General features: G+C 41.6%; 1 protein-coding gene across 2 annotated transcripts in view; it reads right to left on the reverse strand.

Moving 5' to 3' along the window:
• Positions 1–7,301, reverse strand: part of golim4a (golgi integral membrane protein 4a) — a 33,396-nt gene extending 26,095 nt beyond the window's left edge. The window contains exon 1 of one of the 2 annotated variants that reach the window (XM_079513588.1): positions 6,600–7,301. In XM_079513588.1, the coding sequence (XP_079369714.1) occupies positions 6,600–6,786 (187 nt within the window). In that variant the 5' untranslated portion in view covers positions 6,787–7,301. The remainder of the gene's footprint in view (positions 1–6,599) is intronic. The other variant, XM_079513587.1, reaches the window with a different exon arrangement.
• Positions 7,302–16,401: the final 9,100 nt, after the last annotated feature.

A 16,401-nucleotide genomic window follows, 5' to 3' on the forward strand; every position in this document is an offset into this window, starting at 1 on the left:
GCTTCATGTACAAGTAGTTGCTTTGCCAACTCCTGTGGAATCCAAAGAGCTTGATCACATCAGTCTTGTTATCATTCTTAGGTCAGGCTTCATTCTTGTTTGAAGTGATGTCTCTCACAGACTCACATGCACAAGACTGTGCATCTATATTATCAGCTGATATTTATATCTGCAGCAGATGTTACTTTCTCTACCTGCACAAGAAGCATTTCTGCCTAATATTATTCCTGTTTTGACCATGATATATCGTATGTATATTTGACATTTTGCCATCTTGTTATCAGACTTCGTTTACCGTGTTTCTTTCTCTACTCTCTACCCTTATGAGTCTTTTCTTGAACTGCACAACATTGAAACATTGAGAACTTTGTAACATAATGTTGGGCATACTAGTACTAATCCAACCAAACGGGTCCAAGCACTGCAGCACCTAGCAACACAATCCCACTAAGCCTACACATCAATGGGTTCATTTTTCCACCTAGCCTTATCTGTTACCCACTTTAGAGAAAACGGGAACCAAGGCTTAGTGACAGCGCGTGTCCCCTAAGGCCAATGGATCATGTCCCATATGGTGTTGTTAACGTGCATGGTCAGAACAAACAAGGGGCCCTAGTAAGGCAGTGACCTTTACTGGTCTCCTGGGTTAGCAGTGGAGAGGTTGGCGTTGGTCAGTGGTGTGCAGACTGGGACGCGTATCAAATCACAAGCAGCACTATTAAATGTTACTGGGATGCCTGGTTTTTGTGTTTACATGGGTGTGTGTGCAGTGCACACCGAATAATCACATTTGTAATGTATATTGCACAGGTGTACATACTGTATAGATATGCAAATTAGGGATGCTCTGATCAGGATTTTTGGGACCGATCCCGATCACCGATTGTTTTTCTCATGATCGGCCGATACCGATACCGGTCTTGTGCGTACTCAGAGAAGTACTCAGGGAATATTATCAGTATAATCTGGGAATACATTTCATACCAAGAATTTTGCTTGAAAAGGTGTCTGCTAACGTATCCCACATTGGTTTATATTCAACCACCCTAGGGACATTTTTGACAGCTGCTGAAAGTTGGGGTACCATCAACAGCATCAAATGTTCTAAATTCCATTATGCTTTAAATAGCATGTGATTATTAGTTTTGCACGAAAAACACTCCTTGGGCTAAAAACGGCCATAGACACTTGCCCAAATGAGCCCAAATGTGCTGACCTCATCACATTTGTGATGACGGCTATGGCCTTTTTAAGCCCAAGGAGTGTTTTTCGTGCTAAACTAATGCTTGGAATGGATTCAGAATCATGAAAACCCCCTAGTTTGACCCCTAGTTTGGCCATAGACCCCCTAGTTTGGCCATAGCCACTTGCCCAAATATGCCCAAATGTGCTGACTTCATCACATGTGTGATGAGGGCTATGGCCATTTTTAGTCCAAGGACTGTTTTTCGTGCAAAACTAATGCTTGGAATGGATTCAGAATGATGAAAACCCCCTAGTTTGACACGTCACATGCTACTTAAGGCATAATGAAATTTAGAGAATTTTGCCTTATAATGGTTGTATGCCGGTACCCCAACTTTCAGCAGCTGTCAAAACTTCCCCTAGGGTGGTTGAATATAAACCAATGTGGGATATGTTAGTAGAAACCTTTACAAACACATTGGTGAAGAAAATTCTTGGTAAGAAATGTATTCCCAGATTGTATTAATATCCCATGACTAAAAGGGGCAAATTTGAATATTTAGAAAATCATTAAAGTACCACAGACGAAAAACAGTCTAAGTCCAAATTTCATTCTGACCCCTCCACGAAAAGGCCTCGTTGTCCTGACCCCTTATCTATCATTTATACATTATGGATAAATAGTGCGGACTTAAGACTGTTTTTCGTCTGTGGCATTATGTCAAAACCCACGTCAAAACTGTTCCTGTGTGGGGAGGAAGGGGAGAATGTTTAGGCCTGTCACAAAGATGAAAAATGATATACTAAATATACTATATATCCGATTGACATTTATACCACTTAAATGGTGTAAAAGATCGGTTTCTCCAGATAGGGTAAATTGCCGATCACAGATAGGCTAAACTGCAGATCACCGGTCAGAGTGAATCGGTGGCCGATTATATCGGAGCATCTCTAATGCAAATGCATGTATACAGTACGTGTGCCTGTGCATATACAGCTGGTCTTACTGGCAAAAGTGTGTGATACTGATGTCAGTCCTTTCACACACACACAACATGCAGTGAATGGTGTACACAGTTCTTTATGGGTGCCCAGAAATATTTACTCATACTGCATCAAGCGTAAGGCCCAGATGAGTATATCAAACTCATAAATACTCACTCACAATATCGCCCCAAAACATTTCCATATAGCTCATGACCTCTGTCACATCTAATCCTCTCTCTTTCCTGTCACTGTGAGCTTAGAGGACAAACCAAGGAGTATCTGATTCCATGATTACAAAACATGGCTCACCCTGATCCATTACAGTTCAGTGAAAAAGGACAGTAATCAGATTACAGGTGTTGAAAAAAGAAGTAAAAAGTGATTACCTATTACCTTATTATTACTCAGCAGCAATTGACTGTTTTCCTGGGTGGTAAAGTGTCCAAACTCAGCTGCCTTTTACTCAAATTGTAACTCGGATTACTTTTGCAACTCTAGACAGGTGGGAAGTGGGACTTCTACATCAATCATCTAACTCATCTGACTTCAAGCTGAAGAAGAGCCACTTGTACATTGTACAAGTCTCCAACCTACTGGATAATTCTGTTGCGAATTCAGTCAAAAATAGTAAAAATAATCACACCCGTGTGAACTGAGTGGTGCAACACATTTATTGTTATAGTTATAGTCAGTGACGTCACATACATGCAAAGAACGAGCAACCATGCTCGTTCTTTTGGTTGCCAACCATAGCGACCATGCTCGTTTTTTTGGTACGAACAAACACGGGTACACGTGTACACGGGTACAAAGCCAGTTGTTGGAGTGGTTTGCACCACTCAAAAAAGAAAAATAATAATAACAATACAGATTGGGCACTTTCATAGCTATAGAGGGTATACGTGTGACATCATCATCATACCAGGAAGTTATGCGGAAATGCCTACTGAGTGGCAAAAAACTACTTTCTGGCCTTGACAGCCCATACATCCAAACAGAAAAGTCATATTTGATTGCATTAAATTACTTTAATCAACATTAAATTCACTTTGTCACTCACTTTGCCACTCGATTTGCCACTCAATCTGCCATTCACTTTATGCATGCGCATACCCTCTATTATTTCAACCTATAGTATTTAAATGTATTGCAAGTTTGAAGGTATCGAGAGGCGTTGCTGTAGTGTAGTGTAGAATCTGATATTCTACTGTGAAACAGAAACAAGTGTTTAAAAAATAAATAAAATCAAAGTGTGCTCTTCCTTGCAGCCTGGCCATCTCTGCTGATTCAGAGCACGCCTCTGTGTGAAATTCAGAGATGGAGATAGTTTCAGATGTGAATCGGCCATTCATCATCTAAAACAACAATGACTGGGCAATATTTATCACTGCAGGAATTGTTTCATTAGAGGGATGCTATTTTGGTCAAGCAAACATTTGCCAAGACTCTCATAAGAATCCAGATCTATTTGTCCTCCAGCACAGAGTAAATGAAGACCATGATCATTGTAATATCACTTTGTAAATCAGTTACAGGACCAGGAAGAAGAAAGTAAAAACAATGAATAATTGTATATGGCACTCAATTATCTTCCTATAATGAATTGAATAGTAGCATACCATTATGGCCAACAGACATGTGTATTGCCAAGGCAGACACATCAGGATACATGCATAGCTGTAAGTGCCAGTTGGTTATTTTAATGACTGACAACAGTGCATCAATACCTCCCACTCCAAATGCCTAAGCTGTAGCCCACCTCTATATATAGGTCACTTACAGCGATCAACACAACATAGGCTATATCAAATGACCGTTGTCTGAAGATTTACTGCGTCTTCTCCACCATTTCTGAACAATGACAACATGGGTGTGGTGTTTTTCTGCAATGCAAAAAGTCCCAACTGTAATTTTACCTATGGGCAAGTCTTTGTGTTCTCTGAACTGAATACGCTTCGATGCACAGCTTTAGGGGCATGTTGGCTCTGTTCCATAGCTCCAATGCGTTGTATTTAGAGCTATGTTACCGATGACTTCCAGGGCTCGCATGAATGCAGACTAGCCTCTCGTCTTTAGCGTAAATAAAAAGAACGTTTTTGCTACTCACCAAAACAAAAGGCAGGTTGTGTCATTAGAAAGCCTACTTTCCTTAGTGGAAGCACTCTGAGCCCCCAACCACACGTATAAACGGTATGTTTTGGCCAGAAAGGGGTTTTTTTTCACCGTAGGAAAAAAATTCTCTATGAGGGTTTTCTCTGGGCAATATCGGTAGAGGGCGCACTGGCGCAGTGGAGTAACTAAAAGTATTTTTTTCCCGGTGGAAACAAAATCCCCTTTTGGACAAAAAGTTTCGTTTATACGTGTGGTGGGGAGCTCAGAGTGCTTCCACTAAGGAAAGTAGGCTTTCTAATGACACAACCCCCCTTTGTTTTGGTGAGTAGCAAAAACGTTCTTTTCATTTACGCTTACGCTAAAGACGAGAGGCTGGTCTACATTCATGCGAGCCATGGAAGTCATCGGTAACATAGCTCTAAATGCAACGCATTAGAGCTATGGACCACAGCTAGGGGCATGTTAGCCTATAGACAAACATTCGACGTATTTCAAAATTGTATACACTGTATGCAGCCGCGCAAGTTGTGCTGGTCAAAAGCACTTCCATTCCATTATTGTTGTGGTCAAGTCATTTAAAATAAAACTTTCAAAATACTTCCCTTAACTTATTAAAGCTATTTGATTTTTATCACTTGAAATATTGCTGATTGAATATAGGCAGTATCAATTTGAAATGAATAAAAGATACATTTAGATAGACCGTGAGAAACACTAGAGGTGCCATTCAAGAATTTGAGTGAGAGCTAAAGCAGACTCAAAGCAGTGTGAATTTTGATTTTGGGGGTTTAAGAAGACAGCATAACAATTACTTTCCACTACTTCGTCAGAATTTGAACACCTTTGGGCATATATGTCTATCACGATCAGCTCCATTTGTCTTTTGTGTTTGACTGACATGTTGTGAACATCACACTAACTGAAAATTTGTAGGAAGTTCCTACTAGGACGTTTACGAACTATAATTTGTTTATTTTAGTGAGCTGTGATGATACCATTGTCTATGGCTTTAGGACTAATGAATAGAAAGGAAGTAAATCTAGGCTGTCTTATATCTTAGACTTGTGTCCAATGGCAAATAACAAAAAAGACAATTTACAAGCTCACATGTCGCAATGTGATGCTTTGTAGGCTTGTAGTTTCTTGATAGTTTTTGAAAAGTTAAATATGTTTTTCTTTTACAATTTGCTCCAAGATCATAATGTAGATCAACACTGAGTGCAGTTAAACTGTGATGCTACCATCATGACAGTTGTTAACAGTTGGACACAGAGAAACAAACTAAACTTATATACGGTATTCAGTTTCCAGCGGCAGTCAAGTCTACTCTAGCATCCTGTTGCTAGTATGATGTATGTTGTGAAGAAGGGGTAAACAATATGGCTGCCAATGGCTAACAACGTTATGACTACTTCTAAACTAAGGTAGGTATAGCAGTTTAATTACACTGACATCTCTCTACAAGGCTGTAAGACTGGCTCTACAGGCTGGAGCACAGGTTTGGTGCAGATGTGCTCCTAATACTATGTCAGCTGAGATGTCCCCCAGGGCAGGGTGGCTACAACAACCATGTGTGTTTGTGTGCAGAGAGACTTGCACTGATTACTACAGTCAATAAATCACACACTCACATTCAAGTACTGTTAGATCTATACAATATACCGGTAGGCTGGACATAACCATGTAGTATAGGCTATTAGGCTGCTATTATACAACTTAATGTTACCTAGTTTACAGTACACAATATATAGTAACCTCTACTCCTCTAGGTCCAAGATGACACTTGGAAAGTTGCTTCAACTTGACACCTACCACAGAACATTCATTGGGCTTTTGTCATCTTTTAGTTACTCCTTTAAAGTTATCAGTGCATTTAATTCATTTGTAACTCAAATGTTGTGTTACATACAATACAAATGGACCCCTTAGCTTAGTGCAATTGGACCTATTGCATTAAAGGTCCATTTGGATACATTGACTGAGGGCTTTACTGTGCACTGTTACACCAGTTAGTTTTTCAAAGTGGGGTCCAGGGATCCTCAGGGGTCCTTGATGGGGTTCCAGGGAGTCCCCAGATAATTATTGATAGGAACCAAATCTAAATTGACCCTTACATACATGTTACAAATAGGCTACCGGTATGTAACTAAGAGTGTACAATACATTTGTACATTTGAATACATTCATCGGTGTTATGGGGGCCTGTGCCTGTGGTCAAAAAGCATAGGAAACTGGGGGTCATCGAAATGAAAAGGTTTGAGATTAACTATACAATCACAACGCTCGTCAGTCATGAGGTGTGTTTACAGTACCTTGAAGCTGCGCAGAGAGGGACTCCTGATGCTGCTGGTACTTCAGTGCCATCGCTTCCGTCCTCTTCAGCTGCTTGTGCATCTCGTACGAGATCATCCCCCCGTAGATCATACCGAACACCACGGTGGCCAGCAGCAGCGACTGGAAAATCCTCCTCTGCCTCCGCGAGCACACCCCGCTACCCATGGTGGTAGTGGCGGTGGACCTCCCGCTCCCCTCCGCCCCAGACCGAACGAACCCCGTGTCTGCTGCCTGCTGGAAACTTCCACTCACTTTATTGCCCCCCCGACTGTTCTGTCCCTCACTGCATGTCCTCCAGATGTTCTTCTACAGGACTTCACCGATGGTCCCTATACTGTATAGGTGATCAGTGATCTTATAAAGGACTTCTCAGTGATGCATGATCGCCACATCCACACAAACCCCCCCTCCACAGTTACTTCAGAGGGGCCGAAGCTCAGATTTTTCGTTTTGACTTGAACAACTCGCATCAAACTCCTCCCGTTGTTTCCTGAAAAGCAAGAAGGCAAAGGCAGCGCAACAGTCCGCAGCACCATTCGCGTAATCCTTTACGACTAGACAGATTGAACTAAAGTGCTGCTGCCCAACAGAAGCGGAAAAGAGTTGTTTTTTGAGACGGTGGCCTACGTTGCACCTAGTTTAGTTTAGTTACGTGTCACCTAAAAAGCAAAGCAAAGCAAAGCAGCTGCCTGCCATCCAAATGCAACTCTAAAGGAAGTCCCACCCCTCCGAAAACAAGGCCTTAATTACCCTACTCCCGCCCCCCGCCCCACAAAGGAAGAGATTTTACCCAATTGGTCACCGCAGAGCTCTGTCAAAAAGTTCCTGGAATGTGAGGGTGGAGGGTCTGGGACTCTGTGGGTCCGACTCTGGGTAAAAGTAGCAGGACAGGATTGAGGATTACCCACCCCCTTTTCCCCTCACTGTATGCACCCGATGTAGGGTGGATTCATACTAGCCTGGCTTGGCCAGCCTCATAGCGGGGATTCACTGAATATTCTTCCCCGCAAAAAATTGAAAATAAAAACAAAATATTAAATATATCCCCCGCATATGGGGAAGAATCTTCAGTGAATCCCCGCTATGAGGCTGGCCAAGCCAGGCTAGATTCATACTACACCGGGTGCACGTCGTAGAGTTCTGACCTGGGACCACCAGCAGGGGTCCCAAATCTAACTTAATTAGCCAGACTGAATATATTTATATTATTTTAAACACTGAATCTGTGCCTATGTGAACCTGCTGATATGTAAAGTACAGATTTAATCAAAAACTTGCATTTCTGTTATTAAATAGAAAGCAATGCATGCACATTATTTGAACATATTGATATAAAAAAATTACTTAATGAACTGTTATGCCTGCCACAATTTAAAATAACTCAATTTCAATGTAATGTCAGTCATTCTTATAAGTTAGTCTTCAAAAGGTAGTTTATCATCAGCATCATATGGTTTCCTCTAGCTGTATTCTAAGAAAAATGTTGGTCAGACAAATCAGGTAAAGGGGGTACTGAAGCCAAACAAGTTATGAACCACTGCATTACAGTACTGTAATGCAGTAATCACAGTACCCAGAGTTGAACTTGGTTTCCTCCATAAGTAGGCCTACTGTTTTTTTTTTTTTTTACCACCATTGAGCTTATAATAGAACCGGCCTGCTCACTGAGACATGACCTTCGACACAATCTAAATGTCTCAAAAGAATAGCAGGGAGACAAAATACAACCGTCCCAATTGTATAAGTTATATTTAGGGGTGCACAATTATGAAGTTATGACCGATATCCGATTATTTGCAGGGTCATATCTGCCCGATTCCGATATTATGCAGAGGACCACAATGAAATTATCCTAGGTCCTAGGGGCTTGGCCCAAATCATATTAAAGTATTCAGTCAATCAATAAATATACTCTTTTTCCAAGTGTCTGTTTTCACAAAAAATGACTGAATGACTATAGAATGAGATGAGTACACAAATTAGAATTTAGCCATTGACGGTCACATTATTATTGTGTCATCAATATCGGTGAAAATAATCAGCATTATTTTGAGACCGATCCGATACTGATATGGTATTATGGCCGATATGGCCGATTCCAATACGCTACAGATTATATTGTGCATCACTAGTTATATTGTATTAATATATACTCTACGGTGAGGCTTTAACCGCAATACATCAAACACAATGACATATTTAAAAATGTTGCACTTTATTGGCATAGTATTATGTAGTTAAAAACCACATTGGAAGACATTAGCAATAAAAAACAACATTGCATTAGAACATGGAGCAATGCATAAAAAAAAGGATAATTGAAATGATACGGTCGGATGCATTTAGAAAAATAAACAACAAAGTAGTCTATTAACATAAGCATCTTTCAGACAAACAGTGTCAACATTGATGTGAAAATAGTCCCATAAATAAAACTCATTCAACAATTTAAAGAATAGATATGTAAGTGAAACATTCTATGATTTCTAAAAGGTATAAAAACCCAAGGTAGACTGAAAAGGCATAGATAGGCATGACATAGTGAATGCTCTCATTAGAAGACAGAATTACATTGTTTTTAATGAGAACAAACTCAGTAGGGGCATTTAAAATTCTGAATGCTAAGTAATAATAATTATAATAGAGCGCCGAAGTCCTGACGTCACTCGCTCATCCCCTCGATTCCCCTTGTTCACAGAAGTAATTTCTCTATGGAGAATAACATGGGGTCATCTTAAAATCGTTTCATATAAGCATCGTGGTCCAAAAATAAACAAGCTGTCTCGATGTTATCGGGGAGGTGTCTCTGGATCGTTTGTGACCGTCAGTCACTCATACAGTATATGATACAGTCTGTTTCTAGCGAAAATGTAACTAATTCAGGAGCAGTAACAATAGCGTTTTCTCGCAGTCAGTTGATTCTTCATAACTATATGAGTGTAACGGCCGAGATGACATGTTTATTTTTCAAACACAGTTCTTATATGAGGCGGTCTAAAATACTCGTAACATCACATCTCCATATATGGTCACGCCTCGTGACATCACACCTCCATATATGGTCATGCCTTGTGACAGAACGTGACATCATGAAGACCCTTAGATCTCCATATATGGTTGTCAGTCCCTTAGATCTCCATATATGGTTGTCAGTCCATCATGCCTCGTGACACGCTCCATGTCAATCGGACATCATCAAACCCTCTACTATGAAGATATTGTGGGCTTCATATTTGGGTATGACTGACCTCATCATGATGTAACTAAACCACAAACACAGACAGAAGTGTATAAGCACATTCAAGTTAAACACCCTCCACATCCACCACCGGGTGATAGGAGTTCAATCAGAATTGTTCAGAGGCTGAAATAGCCTAAGCTAGCAGTTGGCCTCAGTGAAGATGATTATGCAAGTAGTGCTACAGTGCTTTTCTGCAAAAGTTTCCACAAAACTGCTCCACTTCCCACAAATGGCACAACTCTCAGTGCCTCGGCTTCTATGGAGGAGCAGCAGCAACATTTCACAGACACCGACTACAGCTCCACCACTGTCCACAGCACAGTTCACAAAGAATCATGAGTGGGTACGAGTGGAGGGTGGAGTTGGCACAGTTGGCATCAGTAATTTTGCTCAGGAAGCAATGGGGGTTTTTACATACTGTGATCTCCCTGAAGTTGGCAAAAAACTTGATCGAATGGAACAATTTGCTACTTTGGAAAGCTATACGGCCACCATTGAGCTACACTCTCCGCTTACTGGGGAGGTGGTTGAAATTAACACAGCAGTGGAACACAATCCTGCACTTGTGAATAAGTCCTGTTATGATGTTGGGTGGCTAATCAAGATGACAATTGGCAACCCCAGTGAACTTGATGGACTCATGGCTGAACAAGAATATGAGAAATTCATCTAATCTCTCAATGAAGCTGGGGGGATGTGGGGGGGGAAATATGTGAATAATTGCTTTGAATTTACTATGTTGTAAAGAAAAATCAATAAACATATCTCTGGGTCACGTGAGGCACGAAGCAAGATGGCCGCACGGCACTGAGCTCTGATAAAGTTTCCTCTTTTTTGTATTTTTTCTGACTCACAGACCGTTTATTTTGTTCATTTTTTCAACATTGATATAACCAAAAGACCCAGTTTCACATTATGGACGGGGCAAATGATCCATTCGCCTTCACACCGCAACGAAATCAACCTCGTGTAGCAATGGCTACTGAGGCTAGCATTTCTCCGGAGGATATGGCTAAGCTAATTAAGCAAACGATTGAGACACAGCTAGCATCGTGGCAAGGAATGGTCTCCTCTCTCGTGAAAGAGGCGATTGGGCAAGCTCTGGAACCGATACAGAAAGGTTTGGCAGAAAATGGCAAGATTCTCAAGTCATTGAAAGGGCAACTGGGCGACCACGCTGAGAAGTTTGAGGCGCTCTCCACCCGGTTGGATAGCGTGGAGGCCAACGTGCGTAAAACCGAGAGAAACGATGATGCCGGCTGTGTTGAGATGTTAAAGATGCAGAAGAAACTGAACGAATTAGAAGATAGGTCCAGGCTTAATAACGTGAGATTGGTTGGACTCCCGCTTGGGGCAGAGGGTGATGATCCGAGAGGCTATCTCCAGAAGATGCTACCCAAGTGGATTCCAACCCTGAAAACCCTACGTAACGCGGTGGTCACCTAGCCTGGCTTGGCCAGCCTCATAGCGGAGATTCACTGAAGATTCTTCCCCGGAGGAAACATCAGTGAACCCTCGCTATGAGTCTGGCCGCGCCAGGCTAGTGGTCACCGTGGATAAAGCGCACAGGATCTACTCCAACAAGCAGACCGGGCCGCGAACGATGATCTTCAGGCTACTACACTTCCCCGACCGGCAGGCGATACTGGAGGGAGCGAGGAAGGCCAATCCGGTCCTCCCGGGGGGAGCCAAGCTGTTATTTTTCGCAGATTACAGTCCCGGTACGACAAAGGATCGCCGCTCGTTTAAAGAAATCCGCTCCAAATTATGGCAGGATGGAATAGAGTCATATCTCGTCTACCCGGCGATTCTGAAGGTAAACTACAAGGGCAAAAAGATGACGTTCAACTCGGCGGAGGAGGCGAGACAGGCGATCTACATTCTGGGGGCTCCGGTACGGGTCGAGAACGTACATGACGAGGCGGTGGAGGACGGAGCGCGGCTAGACGACGTGGGACGAGGCGGCGAGGAAACCAGCGAGGCGTAATGGCGAAGGGTGAGCTGTATCTATCCCTGCGACCAGGATAAGAATAGACGCGGACATTCGGCTGTATCGGGGGCTTAATTTGTAGCTCCTATTTTTATTTTTTATTTTTTCATTCAAAGAAAGCCCAAGGCACCTATATCATACATTACTATTATTGTTATTGCTTTGGGCAATGCATAGCAATTGCACTATTGTACAGAGACAAGGGGACGAGAGAAAATACAGTCTGAAAATGTGTTTATTTTTTATTTTATTTTATTTTTTACCAGGGGGTAGGGTTCATGTTTTTACATCATGTGGATGGTTATGTAAGGTTTGTTTTTATAATGCGCCACGGGTACCTGGTCCCCTGTAGGCTTGGGTGATGTTTTTATTTTATGTTTGTTCTGGGGATCGTGGAGGTGGATGCAGTGGGGCTGACGTCATAGCTGGGCAACGGTTTAATTAGGTTATTATTGAGTGTATTCTGACGAACGGGGTTATTTGAGTTGTGTTTGTATACGATTTAGAAGGCGATTTCAGGTTTTTTACATGTTAATTTTCTTTTATTACTTTTGATAACTGCCTGTGGGTATGTTTTACTTTTGTTTTATTAATATTAGGGGGGGCGGACAGGGTTCAGTGGTAGACATTGCTAAGTGTTGCTCACTGATGTTACAAAGTCAGGGGAGGGGGGCGGGGGGGTTTAGGGGCAGGGGAGGGAGGGGGGGGGCGCATCCTAATTCCATTACTAACTCACAACAGTACCAAGGTTCAGGAGGGTTAGAGAGTTTGAATGTTATATCATTTAATGTCAGGGGTCTAAATACACCACAAAAACGTTCAAAGGTCTTAGATTATTTACGCAGGAAGAATATTAACATTGCGCTTTTACAGGAAACACATCTTAAACTTGAAGACACACCCAGGGTTCAAAATAAGTTCTATAAAATGGTGACGGCCTCTTCGGATGGCTCTCGCACAAAGGGAGTGATGATACTAATGAAACGTAACATAAACATTACTGTTGATAAAGTAGGCTCAGATAGGAAGGGTCGTATGACATTTTGCTGTACAACCATTCAAGGTAAAAAGGTTGCATTTATCAGTATATATGCACCAACCATTTTTGAAGCTGACTTCTTTCCCTCAATATCCGCACAACTGCTAAAACTGAATGATTACCAATTATATGTGGGCTCCGATATGAACGCTGTGATTAATGGAAAATTAGATAAATCTTCTTTAACTATGGCGAGTTCTCAAGATTCTGCATCTAAGGCTTTGAATGGTTTTATAAAAGATCTAAATTTGGTGGACGTGTGGAGGGTGCACAACCCACTTGTAAAGGACTACACATACTTCTCTCCTAGACACAAGAGCTTTAGTCGCATCGATCATATACTTATTTCACCTGGCTTGCTGTCCTCGGTGCATTCTATTGACTTTTTGCCTAGGCTACTGTCTGATCACAGCCCTGTGATATCTTCCTTTAACTATGGAAATATTAAAAATAAAACGTCTAGATGGAGGTTTAACAATACTTTGCTGAAAAATGAAGAATTTATTTCACAATTGAAGACAAAATTGTCTGAATTTGTTTCCATAAATAGGGATAGTGTGACGGATGTGACAGTGGTTTGGGCAACTGTTAAAGGTTTCATCAGAAATAACGCAATATGGTATAGCTCTCATTTACATAAATCACGACTTCAAAATATCACCCGTTTGGAACAACAATGCAAAGAATTGGAAGATTCACTTGAAGGAGGCTACACCATGTCAACAGAAAATGAGCTCAAAACCAAGCAGGCTGAATTAAACGATTTATTAAGACGCAGGGCAGAATATATGATTCATATAACTAAACACAAGTATTATGCAGAGGGCAGCAGGCCAAGCCATTTACTGGCGCTAACGCTCAAACGACAGGAATCCAAAAGGAACATACCAGCTATTAGATGTGTCAACAAAGGTGTAGTGTCTTCAACAGAGGAAATAAATGATACTTTTAAGGACTTTTATAGGGAGCTGTATACGGGCGGTAGTGCCCCGTCAGAGGAAGACTTTACAGAATTCTTTGGAGATCTAGACCTTCCTAGTTTAACAGCGGAGGACACCACTAAATTAGATGCACCCATCTCGTTAGGAGAGCTACTCAAAGCAGTTAAAGACACCAATAAGGGACGTACACCCGGTATAGATGGTATTCCAGTGGAGCTATATTTAGCAATATGGGAGATCATTGGTCCAGTTTGGTTGGAAACTTTGAATTATGCAATAGAAAGTGGATTCTTTCATAGAGACCTGAATACAGCTCTGATCACGGTCATTCCAAAACCCGGAAAAGATCCTATGGAATGTGCAAACTACAGGCCAATTTCATTAATAAATGCAGATTTAAAAATCTTTTCCAAAGTTTTGGCCAGTAGGCTTGAGACGGTTATTGGGAAATTAATTAGTCCGGATCAGACCGGTTTTATTAAGGACCGCCTGGCGGCAGACAATATTCGCAGGCTCCTCCACATCCTAAGTGCAACAGGCAAAATCCCACCTGCTTGCGGCCTACTGTTTGTCGACGCAGAAAAAGCATTCGACCGTCTGGAATTTCCTTATCTTTGGAAGGTATTAGAGAAATTTAAATTTGGAGAAAGATTTATCAGAATGATTCGAACTCTATATGCTAATCCGTCAGCCCGTGTGAACGTCGGAGGAGGTTTTTCAGAACTATTTGACATAAAACGTGGGGTCCGCCAGGGGGATCCGATCTCACCTTTAATTTTCAATTTATCCATTGAACCACTGGCACAGTTGATTAAGAGCTGTATTCGGATTTCTCCGATTACGGTGGGAACAACATCACATTCGATTTCGCTATACGCGGATGACACACTTGTATATATGGCAGATGTGCAACGATCACTCCCGGTTGTGTTAGAAATTATAGAGAAGTTTGGGTACTTCTCAGGTTACAAGATCAATCTGTCGAAATCTGCTTTAATGCTTATAAATGTTGATCGGAGTGACGTGACCATCCCCTCTCAGATTATAGTTAAAACTGAAGTGCTATATTTGGGTATTCAAATCAGTGTTTCCTTGGCTACTATAGCTAAAACAAATTTCTCACTGGTGTCCAAAAAGGTAGAAGAAGATGTTAACAGGTGGAAACACTTACCATCATCGGTACCGGCACGTATAGCAGTGGTTAAAATGAATGTCCTGCCCCGTATTAATTTTATTAGCTCAATGGTGCCGTTGGCACCCCCAGCGAATTATTGGAAAAAGCTGGACACATTATTAAGGAAATATATTTGGAATAATAAGCGACCTAGTATTAAATGGTCAGTGCTTCAATATGGGAAGTCTGATGGGGGATGGGCATGTCCTAATTTCAAACTGTATCATTGGGCTTATGTGTTGAGAAACCTCATTGTTTGGATGGATGAGGATAAGACAGCTTCTTGGGAAAAATTAGAACAGGAATTATTAGACACTGTGGGAATGAGAGGTTTTCTTTTGATGGGTATTTCAATTAAGAAATGTAATTTGTATTATGGACCAATGTTCTCATATCTACTTCAGGTGTTTAGAGCGGTAGAGAAATATATAGGGTTTGGAACTAAGTGGTGTAAATCTTCTCCATTGTGGAACAATAACTATATGCTATCTGGGGGGAGGCCATTCACTAATAGGAGTTGGGAGGAGAAGGGCATTAGGACCCTTCAAGATATTAATGGTTCAAATAATATTATGGACTTCCAAGACATAGTTAACAGGTACGGGATTGATAGGCATTCTCTGTTCTTTTATTTCAGAATTAGATCTGCTTGTAGAGCCTGTGGGGTTCCCTGGGGAGCAGAATTGAAGGACCATCCCATTCTTACCTTGTTTCAAAATGCCCCTAAACGAATTGTGTCATATTTATATGATCAATTAAATGCCCAGAAATATGCCCCCTCGACAGGAATGATGGCCTGGAATAGGGATATAGCTGATGAAGGGCGGGAAATAGACTGGGAGGTCGTTTGGAATAATGTGGCTGGAGCATCAAAGAATCCAAATCATCAGTATATACATTATAAGTTCTGTCACAGAGCGTATGTAACGCCGAGAATTAGGCACCGAATGGGATTGGCACCTGACCCACATTGCACATTCTGTGCCCCGGGAACCCTGGGCTCATTTGTTCATATGGTATGGGAATGTCCGGGGATTTTCGAGTTTTGGGGAAGAGTTACAAGGACTTTGACAGATCTGTTGGGAGTACAATTTCCGATGGATCCATATGTACATCTGTTGAACGATGATTCTATGTTGACTCTTACGGCAAAGACACGGAAGGTCTGGTTGGCTGGGCTTACGGCAGCCAAAAAGATCATAGCACAACGCTGGAATCCCCCACATGATGTTTCAAAAACACATTGGCTGCGAAGCTTTCTGGACATTGCTTATTTGGAATTGTCGTCGGCGAGGATCAATCAGGCCCAAGAGGGCACAATTTCAATGTGGACAGACCTAATATCAGACCTGAAAGACTTACTGACCCGGTGATGTAACGGATGTGTTGTGGGTT

Source organism: Electrona antarctica (genome assembly GCF_951216825.1).
Source record: "Electrona antarctica genome assembly, chromosome: 11".
Lineage (NCBI taxonomy): Eukaryota > Metazoa > Chordata > Actinopteri > Myctophiformes > Myctophidae > Electrona > Electrona antarctica.